Source organism: Salarias fasciatus, chromosome 14 (genome assembly GCF_902148845.1).
Source record: "Salarias fasciatus chromosome 14, fSalaFa1.1, whole genome shotgun sequence".
NCBI lineage: Eukaryota > Metazoa > Chordata > Actinopteri > Blenniiformes > Blenniidae > Salarias > Salarias fasciatus.
Window position 1 is genome coordinate 337,501 of NC_043758.1, and position 21,871 is coordinate 359,371.

Below are 21,871 nucleotides of genomic sequence, written 5' to 3' on the forward strand. Positions count from 1 at the left end.
TCACGGGGGAAATCATGCTTTATTGCCTTGTACAGCAATAAATAACCTCAATTAAACAATCAAAAAACCCAAAAATCAATTAAAACAATTGATAACTGTGCTTCATTGAATGCAGTCATCTGAACTGTGACACAGCCCGTGTACACTGAAATTTCACGTATTTTTCCTTCCTTTTTCTCGTTTTCAGTTGTTCCCCTCGCCTTTACTTTCTGTGCATGATCGCAGCGGTGGATTTTAAAAATTTCAATTGCGCCTGTTGACTCCGTGGTGTGAATTTAATGTGTCATATGAACTGGATTGTTGTTTTACTTGAAAAATAAAAGGTGGCGCTGCTGGTCATCCAACGCAGACAAACCGCGACGAAACGAAGAAGGAGAAAAGCAGCCGTAGAAGAAGAAACGCGGACGGGAAGCGAGCAGGGACAGTCCGCGCCGTGACTCGCGTTGCTAAGCTAAGCTAACAATTTCTGTGAAGATGGCAGCACATTTGAAGAAACGAGTGTACGAAGAATTCTCCAAAGTTGTTCAAGTGAGTCTCTGGAAGGTTTTCTTCTGCGGGTCTTGTGGACTGAAGACGGAAACAGTCGCGTTAAATGAGCTGATGCTAAATGAGAAGCTAACGGCTAACAACAGAACAACAACGAGCTGAATAATGTCTAAATATTAACGACTGGCCTTAAACAGGAACTAAATAAACCCAATGAATAACTAATGAAAAGTGAAACAGCCCTGCCTGAAGTTTATGATTCAGTATTGATTATATTTATTGCACAGGTTATTCTGGCTGTCATCACTGCTTCAGTAGTAAAATATGAGTTTTAAACGACCACCTTTATATCGACATGAACATATGTTTATTACATCCATGCCCTCATTTTCTGCAGTTTCCCTTTGTTAATAATCGTAACTGAGGCACCAAAGAAACCAACCTGTGAACTATTGAGACACCCTGTTAAAGAAAACCCTCAAACTTTGGTGATTCCTCAACACTCTGACTGGAGTGAAACACCCAGTGTGTCCTGACTCACAGGGAAAGAGCAGACCAGCTGCAGTCCAGGGCTGAGGAAGTGAATTCCTGCTGAATTCATGCTAAACCTCACAGTACATCAGCCCCCACTGATTGTGAGCAGGTTCGTCTTTGTCCCTCCATAAAAACATTGCAGCCAGAAAACTTTAACACATAAACAAAGTGACGAGTGAGAAGAAAAACCGAAAGACGTTGAGTAAAGGTGGCGAAACTCTGTCGCAGCGGATGTTTCAAGGCTTTTCATGTTCTCTGCTTGAATAGCAGCCTGAGGATGAGCTGGGTGCCGGAAGATAAGCTCTGACAGAGTCTGCTGTCAGACTTGGATTCATAAGAACAGGAGAGAAAAACTGCAGAGCCTTTCCCCAGTGAGAGAAAAGAGCGTGTTGGGCAGTGGAGGGTCTTCTGCTGGTCGTGACGCTGAGTTTTCAGTCGAGGCTGTTTGTTTGCTCCCAGATTCCTCACGAGGAAACTCCGGCCAAGAAGCTGCGTCTGTCTAAACCCAGCAAGTCTGCGGCTCTGCACCTCGACCTCTGCAAAGCCGCCAGCTCCACCGACGCCCTGCTCCACCTGCTGCACTTCGCTCGGAAGCCCGTGGAGGCGGAGAGCGTGGAGGGCGTGGTCCGAATCCTGCTGGAGCACTACTACAAGGTAAAGGAGGCTCCTGTCCACGGTCCAGCCCCGAACTCAGAGGGTCAGAGCCGCTAATCCTGGTCCAGCAGGCCTGCAGAGTCCTGCATGTGTTGGTCTGCATGGCAGCAGCAGGCAGACAGGATCACACTGCACTGGTTTAAACCGTGGAGTTCCTCGCAGCGGTTAGAACGACAGCTCTTATTAGCCGTGCATGTGCCCATGTACACGTGCACATCAGAAGCGGCCAGACGCTCAGATGAGGCTCCATGTAGGGAACAGAGTCCAGGAGCCTCTTCACTCTTCCTCTCCACTGGGCGTCTCTGATGGGATTCAGGCTGAGTGTTGTTTAGAAAGAGTCCTGCTGCTCATCATCAGCAGACTCTCCAAACATCTGCTTTCTGTGAAGATTTGAGGTGTTGTAGAAGAGTGTGCTGCTCCAGATGCTCCTGGAGACGGTTCCACAGTGCTCCTCCACACCGTGACACACATCTTCTACTGCAGCATCAGAACGCTGGTTCTTAAAGTTTCCTTTCCCTCTTAGGTTGTATCCTCCTCCCTGATCCCCACACACGTCTTGATGTTTCCTGGAAGTGTGTCTTGTCTTTGAACATCAGAATAGTCTTGATTCCACCCAATCCCAGCATTTTAATGAGTCCCGAAGCGTCTCCACTTCCTGTCAGAGCAGTGGAGCCGGCGGCGTGTTTCCCAGACGTGCGTCCCGGTGGATCCAGCAGGTTCAGCAGGTTGAGCAGACCTCCCGGTGGAGACACGTGTCCATCAGAGACCCTCAGTGCTGTTGTCTGGTCCCTCAGGAGACGGATCACTCTGTGAGACTGAAGATCGCCTCCCTGCTGGGTCTGCTGTCCAAAACCCCGGGCTTCAGCCCCGACTGCATCGTGGGGGACGCCATCGACGCGCTGAGCTCCGAGAGTAAGAAACACCTGCACACTGATGTGACGGCAGGGGGCAGGGGGGCGGGGGGCCGTGGCCAGAGGGGGGAAATGACAAAACAGCTGAAAACCCCCTGAAATTTCCAGAATTTCTGAAAGAATGAAGTTAAATAATGTTGGAAACAAATGTGCCCGGCTGTTTAAAAAGAGGGAAAACGGTTAAAACAGCTAAAGTTTCACATTTTGTTGACAAGAAAGCTGCAAAGAAGCAAAACTGTTTCAATCAGGTACAAAAATATGTTGAACGTAATAAAACGTTGACGGTTCTGAACGGAAGTTAAAACTCCTGAAAAGCTTCCTGAGACCGAGTCTCTGTTTGTTGGTCACACTGAAGCTGCATAAAGCTGCGCCGGCCTCATCTTCAAGATGAGTGCTTCATGGCTCCAGAGCAGCGCCTCCTGGTGGACAGTCACCAGAATGTCTCTGTGGGTCTGATCTGGAGCAGCAGCTGCTTCATGTCTGATCTGCATCTGATATCGGCTGCTAGTCTGCTGCTTCATGCCTGACACAGTTTACTGAGAAATACAGGAAGTGAACGGTCCCGAGGCGGCCCCCAGGGGCCCCCAGGGGCCCCCGGACCTCCGGACAGGGTCTCACAGCCTGTGTGTTCAGAGTCCCACCAGGTCCTGGCCCAGCTGCTGGACTCTCTGCTGCTCATCGGGACTCAGCTTCCTGAGAGTCCAACAGTCAGACTGAGGCTCACTGAGGTGGCTTACAAGGTGAGACACACACACACACACACACACACACACACACACACACACACACACACACACACACACCCCGTGGTCTGGAGTCCTCAGCCCCTCTCTCCCTGCAGCACCTGGCCGACGCCTCTTTCGGGGTGAGGAAGAAGTGTCTGCAGCTGCTGGGATGTCTGGGGACGGTGGACGCTCCTCCCACTAAGGACACTGAGGGACCGGGGACATCGCTGGGTGTGTAGCACTCCGTCACACACACCCACACACACACTCACATGGTGCCGAAGACGGCAGCAGACCACATGGAGGTGAAAGCAGGCCGAGAGCAGAGCCGTGTGTCTCCGTCCGTCCGTCTCCGTCTGTCTTCGTCCGTCTGTCTCCGTCCGTCTCCGTCCTTCTGTCTCCGTCTGTCTCCGTCCATCTGTCTCCGTCTGTCTCCATCTGTCTCCGTCTGTCTCCGTCTGTCTCCGTCTTCACCTTGTCTGTCCCGACGCTGCGGAGCCGGCTGGTCCTGAGCGGCTGTCCTGTGTTGTGCCTGTTGAATCCAGGAGCAGTGAAGGACGTTCAGAGCGTCATCAGCGACTACTTCGGGGACCAAGACCCCCGAGTGAGGACCGCCGCCCTCCAGGCCATGGTGGGTCCTGCTGGGGGCTGGGAGGGGGCCGGGGCGGTCCGGGGGGGGGCCGGCGACGGCTGATGGCGCTCGTTCTCTCTAAGTCATGCTCTGCTTGCTCTGCAGCTGCAGCTGCATGAAAGAGGAATGAAGATCCAGCAGATCATCTACGATCAGGTAGGATCCCCGATCAGCCTCCCTGCTGGCCCACCAGCTGCTGTCACATCTGGACTGTGTGTGTGTGTGTGTGTGTGTGTGTGTGTGTGTGTGTGTGTGTGTGTGTGTGTGTGTGTGTGTGTGTGTGTGTTCAGGCCTGCCGGCTGCTGTCAGATGACTATGAACAGGTTCGCTCTGCAGCAGTTCAGATGGTCTGGGTGCTCAGTCAGCTGTTTCCAGAGAGGTGAGGCTCCTCCACCTGCTGCTCCACCCAGACCGGCTGACCCCTGACCTCCGCGCTGACTGGTCCCGGAGCGGCCGGTCCTGCAGAGGGGTCGATCAGGTACTGATCAGGGATTGGTTGTGCTGCAGCATCGTGCCCATCCCGTCGTCCAATGAGGAGATCCGCCTGGTGGACGACGCCTTCGGGAAGATCAGCCACATGGTGAGCGACGGCTCCTGGATGGTCCGGGTGCAGGCGGCCAAGACTCTGGTGAGACCCGTGAAGCCCAGCAGCCAATCAGGGAGCAGAGAGCTGGTCTTTGGCAAAAGCCCCGCCCCCTGAGTTACTGTTGTTAAAAGCCCCGCCCCCTGAGTGACTGCTGCTGAAGCCCCGCCTCCTGAGTTACTGCTGCTGAAGCCCCGCCCCCTGAGTGACTGCTGCTGAAGCCCCGCCCCCTGAGTGACTGCTGCTGAAGCCCCGCCCCCTGAGTGACTGCTGCTAAAGCCCCGCCCCCTGAGTGACTGCTGCTAAAGCCCCGCCCCCTGAGTGACTGCTGCTGAAGCCCCGCCCCCTGAGTGACTGCTGCTGAAGCCCCGCCCCCTGAGTGACTGCTGCTAAAGCCCCGCCCCCTGAGTGACTGCTGCTAAAGCCCCGCCCCCTGAGTGACTGCTGCTAAAGCCCCGCCCCCTGAGTGACTGCTGCTAAAGCCCCGCCCCCTGAGTGACTGCTGCTAAAGCCCCGCCCCCTGAGTGACTGCTGCTGAAGCCCCGCCCCCTGAGTGACTGCTGCTAAAGCCCCGCCCCCTGAGTGACTGCTGCTAAAGCCCCGCCCCCTGAGTGACTGCTGCTGAAGCCCCGCCCCCTGAGTGACTGCTGCTGAAGCCACAAGCGGCAGGAGAAGCCTCCCTCCGAGTGTCGGTGTGTTTGGAGCAGTGCCACAGCAGCGTCCTCCGGATGGCGGCAGAGGCAGCGGTCTGCGGTGGAGCGGTGGATCCTAAATGTTGAAATGAGAAACGACGGGAGCTGCACGACGATCAGGCTGAAAGCAGGGCGGTGGAGGAGGCCACGACCTCCACCTCTCCTGCAGCCAGCACCGCCTCCTGCTCTCCGCTGCTGGGTCCGTTCGCTCCTGTTCGCCCAGTTTTGCTAACTTATGTTTATCTGTGGCGTTAGGATTAGCTTAGCTCGCTCGCTAGGCGCCTCGACGCTAACGACACCTGCTGCTGTGGATCAGGACTCTGAGCTCCAGGAGGGCGTTGACTGAGTTTGGTCGTTGCTGACAGGTTGGAGCTCTGGTGAAGGTAGCTAGCTAGGGAACATCCTCTAAAGTGTGCTGGTTCAAACCCAGACCCAGAGGAGTCTGAGGGGTTTATATGTGTGTCAGTATTCATCGCAACCTTCTGGAAATAACCATGACTTTGACGTTTAGTTTTCTGTTTAGCGGCATCTTGCTCTTATAACCTTGCTAGCGAGCTATTGCTACGGCGTTAGCCTAGCCTTACCTTTGAGCAGACGTCTGTTGATCTGGGAGTAGAACCCTCCACTTCTTACTGAGTCAACGTTTGCTGTGTGTCAGGGCTCCATGCTGCAGGTCAGTCCTCACTTCCTGGAGCAGACTCTGGACAAGAAGCTGATGTCGGACCTGAGGGTGAGTCCTCTGTCCTCTGTCCTCTGTCCTCTGTCCTCGGGCCGGGACCGGGACCGCCTCACCTTCTGCCCTCTGTCTCTGCAGAGGAAGCGCACGGCCCACGAACGAGCCAAAGAGCTCTTTGCCTCCGGAGAGTTCTCCTCGGGCAGGAAGTGGGCCGACGACGCCCCCAAGGAGAAGCTGGACAGCAACACGGTCAACCTGATCGCCTCCGGAGCCTGCGGGGCCTTCGTCCACGGCCTGGAGGACGAGATGTTCGGTACGGGGTTCTGGATCCGGGTCGGGGGCCGGACCCGTCGCCACGCGGTCCGGCTCGTGCGTCCGTCCTCCGGAGGCCCGTCCCGTCCTCACGGCGTCCCGCCGCCTGCGTCTCTGCAGAGGTCCGGATCGCGGCGGTGGAGGCGCTGTGCCGGCTGGCCCGGTCCTCGCCCGGCTTCGCCGAGAAGTGTCTGGACTTCCTGGTGGACATGTTCAACGACGAGATCGAGGAGGTGCGGCTGCAGTCCATCCACGTGCTGAGGGACATCTCCACCCACATCACGCTGAGGGAGGACCAGCTGGACACGGTGCTGGCCGTGCTGGAGGTGGGTCGGCGCCCCGCCCCGCCCTCTGGGCCCGGCGGTCAGGAGTCCCTGACGCCGCCGCCGTGTCCTTGTGTCCAGGACTCGTCCCGGGACATCAGGGAAGCGCTCCACGAGCTGCTGTGCTGCACCAACGTCTCCACCAAGGAGTGCATCCAGCTGGCTCTGCTGGAGCTGCTCAAGAACCTCAACAAGTACCCCGGAGACCGCAACTCCGTCTGGAAGTGAGACCCCGGCTCCGGTCCGTGTCCCGCCGTCCTCCCTGTCCTCCTTGTCCTCATCCCTTCTTCTCTCCGTCCTCCAGGTGTCTCAAGTTCCTGGGCTCTCGCCACCCGACTCTGGTCCTCCCTCTGGCCCCGGAGCTTCTCAGCACTCATCCGTTCTTCGACACTCCGGAGCCGGACATGGACGACCCGGCCTGTATCCTCGGTGGCTGCCGCTCCTCGCCTGGGTTCAGTTTGAAGCTCCGCCTCCCGGTCCCACGTGGACCGCCGTTTGGTTCCGACTGTCCTCCTTGACTCCTGGACCTGCTGTCAGACATCGCCGTCCTGGTGCTGGTCTTCAACGCCGCCACGTCCTGCCCCACCATGCCGGCTCTGTTCTCAGACCACACCTTCAGACACTACGCCTACCTGAGGGACAGCCTGTCGCACCTGGTGCCGCCGCTACCGGTGAGAACCCAGCTTCATGTCCTGCCAGCAGGGCGGACAGAGACCGCACAGGTTCTGGTCCAGTCCAGCACAGAACGCTGGGGGACCACGTCCCTGACCGGTCCGCTCTGACAGACCGAGAATGAAACCGAGGAGGAGGAGGAGCCTCCTGAGGCTGATCAGAGGAGGAGGAGCCTCCTGAGGCTGATCAGCTGATCAGAGGGGGAGGAGCCTCCTGAGGCTGATCAGCTGATCAGAGGGGGAGGAGCCTCCTGAAGCTGATCAGCTGATCAGAGGGGGAGGAGCCTCCTGAGGCTGATCAGCTGATCGGAGGGGGAGGAGCCTCCTGAAGCTGATCAGCTGATCAGAGGGGGAGGAGCCTCCTGAAGCTGATCAGCTGATCAGAGGGGGAGGAGCCTCCTGAGGCTGATCAGCTGATCGGAGGGGGAGGAGCCTCCTGAAGCTGATCAGCTGATCAGAGGGGGAGGAGCCTCCTGAAGCTGATCAACTGATCAGAGGGGGAGGAGCCTCCTGAAGCTGATCGGAGGGGGAGGAGCCTCCTGAAGCTGATCAGAGGGGGAGGAGCCTCCTGAGGCTGATCAGCTGATCAGAGGTCAGCAGCTGGTTTTCCTCAGGAAGCAGAACCAGTAGAAGGTTTTAGGCCAGAGACTGGATGTTAGGTCCAGACCACCGGTCCTCAGACCCTCTGGGGGGCAGCAGGTCTTCCTGCGGTCCTCAGACCCTCTGGGGGGCAGCAGGTCTTCCTGCGGTCCTCAGACCCTCTGGGGGGGCAGCAGGTCTGAAGCGAGTCCACTTCCTGTCTTCCAGCTGCCGGGCAGGAAGCGGGTCCAGGCCGGGTCCCGGCCCCGGTCCGGCCCGGCCCCCGGCCCGGTGGAGGCGGCCCGGCTCTTCCTCCAGCAGAGCCTGAAGAGAGCGAGCGCCATCCAGAACCCGGAGGCGGCGGGGGCCCGGGACCTGCTGGACTTCACCATCCGGTGAGCCCCCCCCCCCCCACCCCCCCACCCCCCCGGGGCAGAGTGCATGATGGGAAAACCCTGACCCCTGACCCCTGACCCTGCTCTGTGTCAGAGACCTGCGGCGGCTGGGGGAGCTGCAGGCGGAGCTGGCCGGAGCCGCAGACTTCTGCTCCACCTACCTGCACTGCCAGCTGCTGCTGATGGAGGTGGGTGGAGGACAGAGGGAGAGAGGGTGGAGGAGAGGAGAGGAGGTGGAGGAGAGAGGGTGGAGGAGAGAGGAGGGTGGAGGAGAGGAGAGAGGGTGGAGGAGAGAGGAGAGAGGGTGGAGGAGAGAGGGTGGAGGAGAGGAGAGGGGGTGGAGGAGAGAGGGTGGAGGAGAGAGGGTGGAGGAGAGAGGAGGGTGGAGGAGAGGAGAGAGGGTGGAGGAGAGAGGAGAGAGGGTGGAGGAGAGGAGAGAGGGTGGAGGAGAGAGGAGAGAGGGTGGAGGAGAGGAGAGGGGGTGGAGGAGAGAGGAGGAGGGTGGAGGAGAGGAGAGAGGGTGGAGGAGAGAGGAGAGAGGGTGGAGGAGAGGAGAGGGGGTGGAGGAGAGAGGAGGAGGGTGGAGGAGAGGAGAGAGGGTGGAGGAGAGAGGAGAGAGGGTGGAGGAGAGGAGAGGGGGTGGAGGAGAGAGGAGGAGGGTGGAGGAGAGGAGACAGGGTGGAGGAGAGAGGAGAGAGGGTGGAGGAGAGGAGAGGGGGTGGAGGAGAGAGGGTGGAGGAGAGAGGAGGGTGGAGGAGAGTGGAGGGTGGAGGAGAGAGGAGGAGGGTGGAGGAGAGGAGAGGGGGTGGAGGAGAGAGGAGGGTGGAGGAGAGTGGAGGGTGGAGGAGAGAGGAGAGGGTGGAGGAGAGGAGAGGGGGTGGAGGAGAGAGGAGGGTGGAGGAGAGAGGAGGGTGGACGAGAGAGGAGAGAGGGTGGAGGAGAGAGGAGGGTGGACGAGAGAGGAGAGAGGGTGGAGGAGAGAGGAGAGGGGGGTGGAGGAGAGTGGAGGAGAGAGGGTGGAGGAGAGAGGAGAGGGGGATGGAGGAGAGAGGAGGAGGGTGGAGGAGGTTTGAGGGTGGAGCTGCTCTGTCCTGCAGGCTCTCCAGGAGAAGCGGTGGAACGTGGCCGTGCCTCTGTGCCTGCAGCAGAACGCCACGGCGACGGCGGCGGCTCAGCAGGTCGGCGCTCTCACACACACTCACACCCCGTGTGTGAGTGTGTGTGCTGACGGGGTGTGTGTGTGTGTGTGTGTGTGTGTGTGCTCAGATCCTGCAGGACTCCTACCAGCTGGAGTTCCTGTTCAGCGGCCTGGACAGAGGACAGCTGGCGTCCGTCCATCACGTCCGCCTGCAGGCCAGAGCTCTGCAGCTCATCCTGAGCGCCCGACGCAGGCAGGGGTGGGTGGAGGCTCACACACACACACACACACACACACACACACACACACACACACGCTCACAGCAGCTGTCCTCCCTGTGTCTCCTCAGGACCGACTCCCTCATGAGCAGCTGTGAGACGTTCCTGCAGGACGTGGAGACTTTCCACAGGTCAGCCTCTGTCCTCTGCCTCCTCCATGTCCTCCTGGACCTCCGCTCCTCCGTCTCGTCCCTGTCGTCCCTGAGCTCCTCTCTCTTCTCCGCCCATCAGGCAGTTTGGGGCGGAGCTGCTCCACCTGCAGGGCTGCTTTGTGGAGCGGCTGGTGGAGCAGCTGCCCCGGCTGTGGGCGGCTAAAGGGGCGGAGGTGGTGAAGCTGCTCCAGAGCGCTCTGAGGCAGAGCGGCTTCCTGCAGCTCACGCCGCCTCAGCAGGTAGGAGTCCTCCTCCGTCGGCCGCTCCGTCACCCGCTCCGTCGGCTCCGCCCCCTCAGCTCCGCCCCCCGCTGCCTCCAGGTCCACAGAGCCCGGGCCTCCATCCTGGAGCCCAGCGGAGAGTCGGACAACCCGCTGCGCTTCACGTCCGGCCTGGTGGTGGCGCTGGACCTGGACGCCACGCTGGAGCACGTCCGGGACCCTCAGAGCTCCGTCAGGGTCCAGGTGGGTGCGGTCGCTCCGCCCGCGGACCGGCGTCTTCTTCGGCTGACGCCGGGTCCATTCCCGCCCCGTGTCCAGGTCCTGTATCCAGACGGGCAGAGTCACGTGGTCCACCCCAAACCCGGGGACTTCAGGAAGCCGGGACCCTCCAGACACAGGCTGATCACACAGGTGTACCTGTCCCACACGGCCTGGACAGGTGAGGACCGCCGTCCAGCGTCCGCTCCACCCTGGACTCAGAGGGCTCCACCCTCCTCTCAGCTCTGCTCCTCTTCTGCTTCTGTCTCTCAGAGCCATCTCAGGTGGAAGTGCGCCTCCTGCTGGCCTACAGCTCCTCCTCCTCCTCCTCCTCCTCCTCCTCCAGGCTGGGGTGGAGCGACAGCATGGACGGTCTGGCTCCGTCAGAGGCTGCAGTGGAGGGAACCATCCCGCTCAGCAAAGCCGTCAAAGTCTACATCATGCCCAAACCGGCCCGCCGCTGACAGGCTCCGCCCCCAGCTCCAGCTCCACCACCAGCTCCAGTGTGTTTTATTGTCTTCTGAATCATTTCCTGTCGAACTCCACATTAAAGTTGTTTCCTTCTCTTCTGTTTGAACTGAATCTTCATGTTGGTTTGATGAAGGTGAAGCAGCTTTGATGTTTTAATTGATTGAACTCTGCTGATCAAAGCTGCGGGAAGAACTTTCCTCCGTCAGTTCGGGGAAGGGTTGAAAGACTCGGGTCTTCTCTGTCCTCGTCTCTCTGGACTTTTCCTGCAGCAGCAACTGAAGTCAGAGTGATGAATGAGACCGGCCTGGTGCAGGTGAGAACAGCTGAGAGGTGGTGCTGCTGCCTCCACCCACCGGAGGCAGTGGTTATAATAACTAGACCCTCCAAATAAACGTGAGCAAAAGTTCTTCATTATGCTTACTTAAAGGTGCATTAAGGAGTTTTACAACCTTAAAAATACTTATTTTCCACCATAAATATGTTACACATTTTTAATGATGTGTACAATGTGCCCTGACATATTCATTGCAAGTACCTCTAACAGCGCTAAATTGTCACTTGAAAGTCACAGTGCCGGTACGGCACCAGAATTTTTTGGGGGAGAATTTGAAAGGAATGACGTAATGCGCGCTCCCACTGACCTGATTTCCTTAAGTTTCGCTTTGTCCGCCATTACTCCGCCAGATGCTTAGTGAGCAACAACTGAGCAGGATCTTCCAGAAAGTAAGAACAGACTGGCTTCTAGCACTGCCACAGCTCCACACAGACTCCACCAGGTGAAAGAAACTTACATTTTACTTGAGCGCTACTAAATGAGCGAGGAAGGAGTTTCTCTCTTCCGTGCACGGGAGCCACAGGCACGAGTTTTTCACTAAGCTGCATTACGCCCAAGGCCTGCAGGGGGCGCTGTTTCGCATAAAACGTGCAAACTCCTCAATGCACCTTTAAATCCCAGATTATGCGAGCTAAATGCTTGATTATGCAAATAAATATGCAGGGTTTTATTGCTATTTTATGTGGTAAAGTTGCAGACAGTTTTGAAGTATGCTGTGAAATACGCGAAAAGATGCCAGATATGTAGATTACCCACACACTCTCTCTCTCTCTCTCTCTCTCTCTCTCTCTCTCTATCTCTCTATCACACACGCACCTCCGTCACATTCGTTTTTATATTACTTTATCTATACTCAAAATGCTCACCAATACTCACAAATGGAACACACACACACACACACACACAGTGTATGTTCCATTGCCTAGCAGCGGATGTTGAAATCAGACTCATAAAAGGTCTGACACGGCTTTTTGTCTGGTTTTTAACATCTATCAGCAACAAGGGATGTGAAAGAAACCCAGTCGCCAGTTAATAAGGAAACCAGTTCTTCCAAAACACCGGCTCCTCTCCGGGTTCTGGACTCTTCTCCTCTGCTAGTTAGCTGCTGCGTTCAGGTGACTGGAGCTGCTGCGGAAAACTGAAACTCGGTCGTTCACATGAAGGCAGCGGAGACACTCAGGAGACACCCAGGAGACACCCAGGAGACACTCAGGAGACACCCAGGAGACACTCAGGAGACATGTGAAGGGAGCGTGGACAGTTTGCACAAAGGAGCGGCTCTCAGACAGCTGTGAACCGGCTCTCATCATTCACTTAAAAGAGCCATTAAAGGTGCTGTAGGCAGGATTCTGCTAGTCAATGCTAATTTTTCTGTGTTTTCTTTGGATTAAATGTTAGAGTATCCATTGATAATCCTTTAGGAGTGTAGTATAACTGCACTACCGCGAGGGCGCAGCGTTTCCATCTGTCTCTGTTCTGAGCTGAAAAGGAATCTCCACAGCTCCAGGTATCTTTGACCAATCAGAAGAGCCCATGAGGCTCTAGCCATGATTGGTTGAGGCGCGTTCATCGCCCGTTCTTGTGGGAGGGGCTTAACTTGCGTAAGGGCGTGATGTCAGAGAAAACAGGACAGGATTGGCTGTGCTGGGTTTCAAATGGCCATCTTAGATGGGTCAAACCGCCATCTTGCTTAGGTAAACCTAAGCAAGATGGCGGAGATGCGGAATCCTGCCTACAGCACCTTTAAGACGAACAACTCGTTCATTGAACGTCACAGCACTTCAAGTCAGACCATTTCTCTTTTTTTTTCGCAGTAAATGTGAGATTATTGCACGGATTATTTGCCCTTTTGGAAAATATGTGACCTCCGCATAATCAGCGGCAAAAGGGTGATTTATGCGTGAATTCTTGCGATCTCATAATCGCGTTTTCCTGGAGGGTCTAAATAATGGGTACCGTGAAGGAGTTTGGATCCGGATCAGTAAAGTCTTTTCTGGACGAACCTCCAGCAGTGAAACAGCTGATCTGAGTTGTGATCGATCAGTTATGATGTAGTACAGGTCCTTCTCAAAAAATTAGCATATTGTGACAAAGTGCAGTACTTTCTGTAATGTACTGATAAACATTAGAGACTTTCATAGATGTTAGATTCATTACACACAGCTGAAGTAGTTCAAGCCTTTTATTGTTTTAATATTGATGATTTTGGCCAAAAAGTGAAGAAAAACCAAAAATCCCTGTCTCAAAAAATTAGCATATTCCATCCGACCAATAAAAGAAAAGTGTTTTTAATACAAAATAAGGTCAACCTTCAAATAATTTTGTTCACTTATGCACTCAATACTTGGTGGGGAATCCTTTTGTAGAATGATGCTTCAGTGCGGCGTGGCGTGGAGGCATCAGCCTGTGCCGCTGCGGAGGGTTCTGGAGGCCCAGGATGCTTCCATAGCCTGAAGCTCATCACAGTGGGGGGTCTGCTGACTCTCAACCTCCTCTTCACAATATCCCACAGATCCTCTCTGGGGTTCAGGTGAGGAGAGGTGGCAGGCCGATTGAGCCCAGCAGTACCATGGTCCGTAAACCATTTCCCAGTGGTTCTGGCTCTGTGAGCAGGGGCCAGGTCCTGCTGAAGAATGAAATCTACATCTCCATAAACCTTTTCAGCAGATGCAGCATCAAGTGCAGCATTACACCTACGGTAGCAAGATTGCAATAACTCATGATCAGCTTGATCAGTTTGTGTTTGAGGCCTACAGTGAGACAGTTATCATTCAGGTATCATCATCATCATGGACAGCAGCTCTCAGCCACTGCACCGGACGGTAGAGCAGCTCAGCAGCTCCTTCAGAGGAGACTGAGACCCTCAGAGCAGGAAGGAGCTACCACAGGCCTCTCATCCCCACCGCTGTCAGACTGTACAGTTCTACTGTGTAGAATATGAGCAATAATCCTGGACATTATAGTATCCTGCACCCCCCCTTTAAGAAATTCAGCGACACTTTATCATCCATTCACTCCGTTAAAGCATATTGTACATATTATATATCATACTGTATAGTTATATATTGCATCGTATGTTGCATATTGCATTGTATATATTGTATATATTATATATTTCCTGTTATATTTTTAAGATTCAGGTTGTACATACAGTTAGATCTTCATTGTCTTTAGCTTCTATTATCAATCCTAGTATGATTTGCACTGTTACTTGTTAATTATTGCACCATTCATTACTGTTGCACCCCGCTGTGGGTTCTATGAGCCGATACACCTGTAAATTTCTCCACTGTGAGATTGATAAAGTCTTCTGTTTTATTCTATTCTGTTCTATTCTATTCTATATTTATTGCTAAATGTGCAAAATAACATCAAACAGCTGCTGTCTCTTCTGAGTTCTGATCATAACATTTTGAAATTCAAAGCACTAATGAAGACAGCTTATCAAGACGCTTATTGAACTGCAGCATGTCCAGTCCAATGTTAGTTTTAAATGTTTTACCAAATCCTTCTTTCAGACCATTTTTATCATTATTTTATTATTGTGTTTATTTTCTATTCTGTCAATGTTGTAGCATGTTTATTCTGTATTTTTAATAAATACAAATATTTTTAAAAATGAATGCTATTTTTTGGCGTATGGGTTCATATTACTCCATTCCATCTGCATAAGTCATTACCCTGGTTGGGAAAAGTCTGGACCTGCCCCTGCTTGTTGGTAGGCCCATTATGTGCCTTTGCACATTTATGGATGATATTTGTGCTAAATGGAGACTTAAGTTGGTGGAAAAGACAACAGGACTCAACCTTTCCCCAAATAAAAGGCAAACAACCTCAAGCATTGATGGGCATGAAGTGTGCTGCTGTCCTTCAATTCAAAACTAATGTGCATTCCCAGTGTTGCCCCATCTTCCTCTGTTCCTCCTGCTGTCAACTTTTGCAAATTATGATCCATCCATATGAAAAAAGGGTTCCTTTTAGTAGAGTGACAAATACTGATGCATTTTTCTCAACTATCCACATCAAAAAATATACCCATAAGGTGTGGGGTGACCATCCTGACGAGGTCAATTTGGAGAATGATTTGCTACTATCATTTGGTGAAATATTAACCCTCCTATTATCCTAAAATATAACTTCTTTTTTTTTACCATTGGGGTCAATCTGGGGTCAGTCTGGTATATTTTGTTGAAATATGAAATATTTATTTGCTTATTTTTAATCTTCCTTTTTTTGGAACATATTTGTGGTTCGTCTCTGTGTAGTCTCACTCACCCCTCCTCTTTTTTATTCCAAAACTTGAATGTTTTCAGAGACATGGTGGCTGGAAATATTGTTCTAACAGTCTTAGCGTCTCAAAGGCTTACTCTGATTTGTTAAGTCCTGCAAAAATGAGCAAGCTAATGGAGGCTTCCGAGTCATCTACGTCCAGATCTTTCCAGCTGTCCATATATGCACACTTTTGCTTTGTTTTCACTTCATGGTGTTATGAAGAGCTCCAATGATGACTTCATTGGATATGATCAACATGCAAGTCTACACTGGATTCCACATTTTGGCACAAGTCCAAAAGTCATTTTTTCTCGCATGCTCACATCACGAGAACCATCAAAAATCCCGCGGGAATAGCTTTTTTTTTTGTTTTTTTTTTCCCCCCACCTACAAAGTACCAACTCAACAGCATCAACTCTGCACCTGCAGGTGTGGGAATATTAGGTCACAGTAAGAACAACTGACAAATCTAAAATGGCTTGTGGTCAGCTTCAGCCCAGAGGAACAACAATGAGTGCAATATGTGTTCAGTGCACTGAAAAATATTGTCAAGGTTGATTTTATGCTTTATCACATCAAATTAGGAAAAGTCGCGAGATATGAAGCAATAACCAAACAAGGTCAACTGTTGTTTTTGAATGATAAGCACTGAATGGGGTCAAGAGTTAATTGGACATTGGTTGACTGTCGTGGCCACTCCCTGGGTCTGCCTTGCTGCTCTCTCTGCCCTCTCCTGTAGGTGAGCAGGCTGTGTGGGCGGCTCATCAGCGTACTGGACTCACCTGTCCGGGGAGTGGCCTCGTCCGTTACACCTGTGATGCTGCCTACTTAGGCTGGCTGCAGTCCACTGCAGGGATCGTTGTACCTCCTCAGTCAGTTTCTGTCTGTGAGTTTTCAAGATCTGGTTTATGGATTACTGTGGCTTGACCCTGTACGCTCTGCGCTGCAGTCTGGATCACCTCGGTTAACCGGCGCAGCCACCGGCGCAGCCGCCGCCTCGGACCCGTCCAGGCCTGCCGGTGCCGCAATTCTGCTGACAATGTTTTTCTTTTTTGTTTTTTTTTTCTTTTCGTTTTTTTTTTTTTTTTTTTAAGTGGGACTTAAAAGAGCCGCGGGTTGAGTATCGCTGCTCAGTGTATCACAGGATGGCCCCTGCCCTGCGCCTCACGCAGCTCACTGTGAAGTCAACACTAACAGTGAGTTTACTGAGTTACAGGCTGCTGTCCTGTCAGAACCAAAGTTATATCTCTATATGTCTTTGATAGACGGATCATTTCAGTCCCCTGGTGAGCGACAGGTGACACAAAGAGGTGCTTTTCTGCAGATAAGAGGTCATTGACCTTTTTGACTCTGAGAGCGTTGTCATGGTTCACAAGTTGAAATCAACTTTTTCTGGTCACAGACTCGAAATGGTCTCAACTGCAATAAAGCAACTTCCCCATTGACTGATATAATGGCATATAAAGTCACATAACGTCTGTTATTCATCAAAACATTTCTAATGGTTTACACATTTCTGCTTTTACTGATTGACTTTGTCCCAAGTACTTGTGCATTTTTATGCTATCACACAATGAACTGTTAACTTTTAAAACCTTTTAATCCCACACACTGGAAATATCTGTTTTTTGTATGATTGTGGTTTTCTCTGCTCCCTGAAGTGATACTAGAACCAAACAATAATTTGATTTGTTCTGTTCTTTAACACATTAAATATCCCTGAATTTAATGATGACCTCTGCCAAACAGTCGAGCTGGTAGTTAAAGGGTTAACTTAAAAATTAATAGAGTCAAATTCATTTGATGGAAATTGCTAGATAGTCTGGTGTCCATATCATTGTGCAGGTGTAACCTTCCACTACTTTGCGCTGCTTGATGCGTAGAAAGCAAAGGGACGGGAAGGATGGAGCTCCAAGACACTTTACTCTGGGATACATGGGAAACAGACCAACAGCTGAGCAGCTGGTCTCTGTTCGCTCCAGTTCAGACACGGAAAAACTACGCAGAAAAGCTACATATGTATGTGTGTGTGTGTGTGTGTGTGTGTGTGTGTGTGATCATATAGTGGCATTTAATTAAAGAAAATCATGACACATCTAAAATAGAAAAGGCATCAAAACATCTGTTAACTTTACATTATAGTGCAACAAAATAAAAATCTACCTACAAAGCTCCTTTTTTCCTTTCTCTCTATATTAACATCAACATATCACATTTACATACACATTCAACATCAACCACCATAAACATGCCTGGAATACATGGGAAACAGACCAACAGCTGAGCAGGCAGCAAAGCCACGTTAGCGCTTACGCAGCGACGTCATCACGTGTGCCTGCGCGCACTGAGACGCTTTTTTTTATTTTATTTTTTTGCATGTGCGTCAATAAATATAGTCTGTGTGAGTTCCCAGGCGAAAGAAACATGGAGGTCCGTCTCTTCTCTCATGGAAATAATTAACTTTTCTTTGGCAACCGGTGCAAAGAGACCGCAGCAGAGATGTCCAGCGCAACAGCTGAGACGAGGGAGAGGACCTGGAAGGTGGCTGCCTGCACCAGAGAGCCGGCTCGGCCCGGTTCGGGTTCCTTCCTGGTTACCCCCACTGCTCACTGGTCAGCGGCGTCTCCAACTTCTTCCTGGTCCGAACTGGTGCTGTTCACAAGGTGGGCTTTGATCCCAGGCTCCGGCGGGTCGGACATCAAGGGGAGCCTGGAGGAGGAGGAATCGGAATCTCAGCTTTCGCTGCAGCATTTCATTTGAAGCACAAATCTTTGTCTCGATCTCCAGAAATCTTCGCCGACGGACTGGGATCTCTGATGGTCGCCGACTGCAACGACCCAAAGTCGATGTTGATCTTTCACCAACCTCGGAAGGGCAACAGTGGGCAACATAACTGGGCCTGGAGATGGCCACAGATATCCCCTCTACCATTTCAAAAACAGCCTGAAGCGTATTCACTTTAAATGAAGCACCGGCGCCGATTGTTTCTGTGACCGTTCAACTCGCACCCAATCAGCAGATTATTGCCATAAAGAGAACGTTATAAGCACAATAATCCGTTAAGAAAACATTTTTACTCTTTAAATAAAATGTTTCTGTCACAAGTTACATTGCTGTTTGTGCGTCATACTTTAGATAACTGAAGGTATTCACATCGCTGAAGTTTCCATCAGTTGTCCTGTCTTGAAAATGTCCACAGGAAGTGGTTCCACCTGAACTCTGACATGTTCTGTGCGTTATGTCAAGAACCATGTAAAAATTAAAAAAGCCTGTTCCTCCAGTTTAGAGTCTGGAATTCTGTGGGCGTTACAGACCACAGAGCTTTCACTCAGGCCCGTTTTATCCAGACTGGTACCCGTTCAGGTTCAGGGCCGGTGTCCAACCAGAGCCTCCAAAAACCAAGGGTGTAGTGGCTATTTGTCTAAAATGCAACAAAATCAAAAATCAAAACTCAAACTTCAAACTGCCACTGGTGCACCGGGTCGTGGTTTACGCAGGCAAAAGAAATCATAATCCAACAAAATTCAGTGAGGTTTGTCATGGTTTATTCTCCAAAGCAAGCAAACAATTGGAGCGATCACTTCCTGCTGCTTCTCTCGCGCTGGTAAAAAACCATAGCCCCACCCAGGTGCACCCTGATCCTCTGCCTGCAACCTCCTTAAATAACCTCCAAGTGCAGGTGATATCAATTAACTCTACAAAAGCAAGCCTAACAGAAACTAATGTGCCAATTACCCAAACAAACATGCAAAATAAACAAACAATAAATCTAAACAAAATAAACACTATATGAAATTACACAAACAAAACATAATTAAGAAAATATTCAGAAAATACTTAAAGACTAATAAGTAGCTCTAACACTCCGGCCCCTAATTGTGTACAACCCACAATTACCATTACTTCTCAAAATGAGCTATTACCCCAACTAAACTATTAGCATAGCTATTCTGTGAGTGATTTCTCTTGGACGTCTCTGTTGGAGGGGGGAGAGAGAGAGAGAGAGAGAGAGAGAGAGAGAGAGAGAGAGAGAGAGAGAGAGAGAGAGAGAGAGGAGAGAGAGAGGGAGAGAGAGAGAGAGAGAGATGAGAGAGGAGAGAGAGAGAGAGATGAGAGAGAGAGAGAGAGAGAGAGAGAGAGAGAGAGAGAGAGAGAGAGAGAGAGAGGAGACGAGAGAGAGGAGATGAGAGAGAGAGAGAGATGAGAGGAGAGAGAGAGAGGAGAGAGAGATGAGAGAGAGAGAGAGAGAGAAGTGGTCAATGATGCTAAGCTGCTGCCCTCCAGCAGCGCTTGAAGGCGCAACAACTGAACCAGGCTCCATCATCCATGATCTTCTTGGAGTGGTAGCATGTGGGCCTCCAGCTTCTTCTGGGCTGCAGCCTCTTCCTCGATCCTGGTCAACACAGCGAGCAGTTCCTCCTCCTTCTTGTTCAGCTGAGCTCGGAGTTCAGTGATCTGAGCCTGCACATCTGCGGTCCGGCCGTTCAGCTCAGTCAAGTCTTCCTCAACCTTACAGCGGTTTTCTCCAGCTCCTGACGCTCTTCCTGCCGGGTCACTTGCAGCAGAGGTTTCACCTCAGCAAGAAGTCTCCACCACTGCCATTTCCTGAGGTTGAGGTGAGCTACACAGTTGGCCTGCAGAGAGGCAAGATGCTTCTGCACATTCATCCTCCTCTCATCCTCATCCTCCAGCATCTCTTGCAGGTTGTTCTGCTCCTCCAGCTGCCTGAGGTGGCCTGACAGCCCGAGCTTCTGCAGAGTCTCCTCTTGAGGCAACGTCTGTGTATCCTGCAGCTGAGATTCAAACGAAGAAAGGTCCTTGCTGGATTTGATGTTGTTGCCCCCCGCTTCACTCAGGAGGCTGTTGACATCCTCCAACTCTTTCTGCATCTTGGTCTTGCATTCCAGGTTCTGTCTCTGGGTTCTCAGGAACTCCCCAGCTCGCACGCCTCTGGATGCTTCATCTGCTGGATTCTCCTTTGAGCTCACGTATCTCCACTCATCAACAGATGTGGCTTCTCTGATGTAAGCAGTTCTGTTTCCCATGAAGGTGTGAAATCGCTTGGTTTCGTTGAAGATGTATTTCAGGACAGTTGTGCTGTCGGTCCAAAAAACGGATTCCTTCAGCGGAAGTTGCAGCTCCTTTTGCAGCATCTTTGCAACTCTGACAGCAAGAACTGCAGCGGTGAGCTCCAAGCGAGGAATTGTTGTCTGCCTGAGCGGAGCAACTCTGCCCTTTCCCAAGAGAAATGAAACGTGAACTTCACCATCACTTTCCAGTCTCAAGTAGGAAGCCGTTCCATATCCAACTTCACTTGCATCAGAAAAGTGGTGCAGCTGTGCAACTACGTGGTCGCCAAAGTCTCTGGGTTTAAAGCAGCAATTAACCTCAAACTCCGCCACCCTGTGGAGGTCCTCAAGCCAGTCTGCCCACGTTTTTCCAAACGACTCAGTTATAGCTTCATCCCAGCCCTGGTTTCTTCGACAGAGCTCCTGCAGGAGCAGCTTGGCCGGCATGATGAACGGAGCCAGAAATCCCAATGGATCATACAGTGAGCTGACCACTGACAGAATGCCTCTTCTCGTCTGAGGCTGTTGTGAGGCGGAGATCTTGAACTTGAACTTGTCAGTTTCCACACACCACTGTAGTCCCAGAGCTCGCTCCACTGGAAGTTGATCTTTATCCAAGTCCAGCTCCATAACTTCCTTTGCTCTGCTGTCCACTGGAACTGACGCCAGCACTCTGCGGCTGTTGCTGATCCACTTTGAAAGCTTGAATCTTCTGAGACAAAGCAGAGTCAAGTTCCTTATCATTTGGTCAGCAGGCACTCTCTCTGCATATCCTTGAATCATATCATGAAGAAATGTGACATACTACATTTTGAAATGCTCATTTTTGTCAAACTTTCTTATCAAGCACTGCAGGCCCTGTTCTGCAACACAGCGGTTATCTGGGAAAACAGGGTTTTCTTCTCTGAAAGGTAAGTCAACGCAATAATGATCTTTGACTAATGCTGCTGTACTGTTCATAATGTCCATGAACTTTATGTCTTCTCTGGACATTTCAAGCTTCTCCTCTGATGATCTCTCATTAAAGTCATGGTTGAACTGTTTAACCAGCATTTCTTGCAGATGTTCAACAGAGATCCGGTTGGTTGTTACAGTAAGGCAGCCACTCTTGCTCTTACTGTCAGCTCTGCCACGCAGCGGTCCGTTAATGACCCAACCAATCCTGGTCCTGACAGCATAGGGACCCTCGCCCTGGCTATTTATCACCTCCCAAGGTTCCATCACCTTTGGGGCGTCTGTGCCAATAAGCAAGTCGATGTTTGCATCAATATCATGAAGCTTAACATTCATTAGATAAGACCACCGGTCTACATCCTCTTGACGTGGGACATTTAACACAGAAACAGGCATGGTCCTCTGCGTTAACACATCTGGGAGCTCAATGAAATCATTCACATCCAGACCAGACACTTCGAGTCCCGACAACACCCGAGTATCAACAACCTTCTTCTGGCCCATTGATCTCAGCAGAATACTCGTGCTTTTACCCTTTAAGTTCAACCTTTT

The 21,871-nt window shown here is 51.7% G+C and overlaps 2 protein-coding genes across 3 annotated transcripts; one reads left to right on the top strand and one right to left on the bottom strand.

Annotated features, from left to right (window-relative positions):
- The first annotated feature begins 381 nt into the window (after nt 1-381).
- LOC115400464 (integrator complex subunit 4) lies at nt 382-10,784 on the top strand. 2 transcript variants are annotated; one of them, XM_030108336.1, is made up of 24 exons: nt 382-528; nt 1,480-1,674; nt 2,469-2,586; nt 3,219-3,325; nt 3,427-3,541; nt 3,856-3,941; nt 4,047-4,097; nt 4,232-4,320; nt 4,449-4,569; nt 5,875-5,946; nt 6,031-6,205; nt 6,325-6,530; nt 6,609-6,751; nt 6,832-6,947; nt 7,065-7,198; nt 8,006-8,172; nt 8,267-8,360; nt 9,270-9,350; nt 9,439-9,569; nt 9,660-9,719; nt 9,820-9,979; nt 10,061-10,204; nt 10,280-10,400; nt 10,493-10,784. In XM_030108336.1, the coding sequence occupies exons 1-24, from the start codon at nt 475-477 to the stop codon at nt 10,681-10,683; spliced, it is 2,931 nt and encodes a 976-aa protein (XP_029964196.1). In that variant the 5' UTR covers nt 382-474; the 3' UTR covers nt 10,684-10,784. The 2 variants fall into 2 exon arrangements, with proteins under 2 accessions (XP_029964196.1, XP_029964195.1); XM_030108335.1 differs by having other exon boundaries at nt 9,820-10,204.
- Nucleotides 10,785-19,616: 8,832 nt separating this feature from the next.
- LOC115400643 (myosin-9-like) lies at nt 19,617-20,995 on the bottom strand. Its single transcript, XM_030108652.1, has 2 exons — nt 19,811-20,995; nt 19,617-19,757 (listed from the first exon to the last, which is right to left on the bottom strand). The coding sequence occupies exons 1-2, from the start codon at nt 20,993-20,995 to the stop codon at nt 19,617-19,619; spliced, it is 1,326 nt and encodes a 441-aa protein (XP_029964512.1).
- Nucleotides 20,996-21,871: the final 876 nt, after the last annotated feature.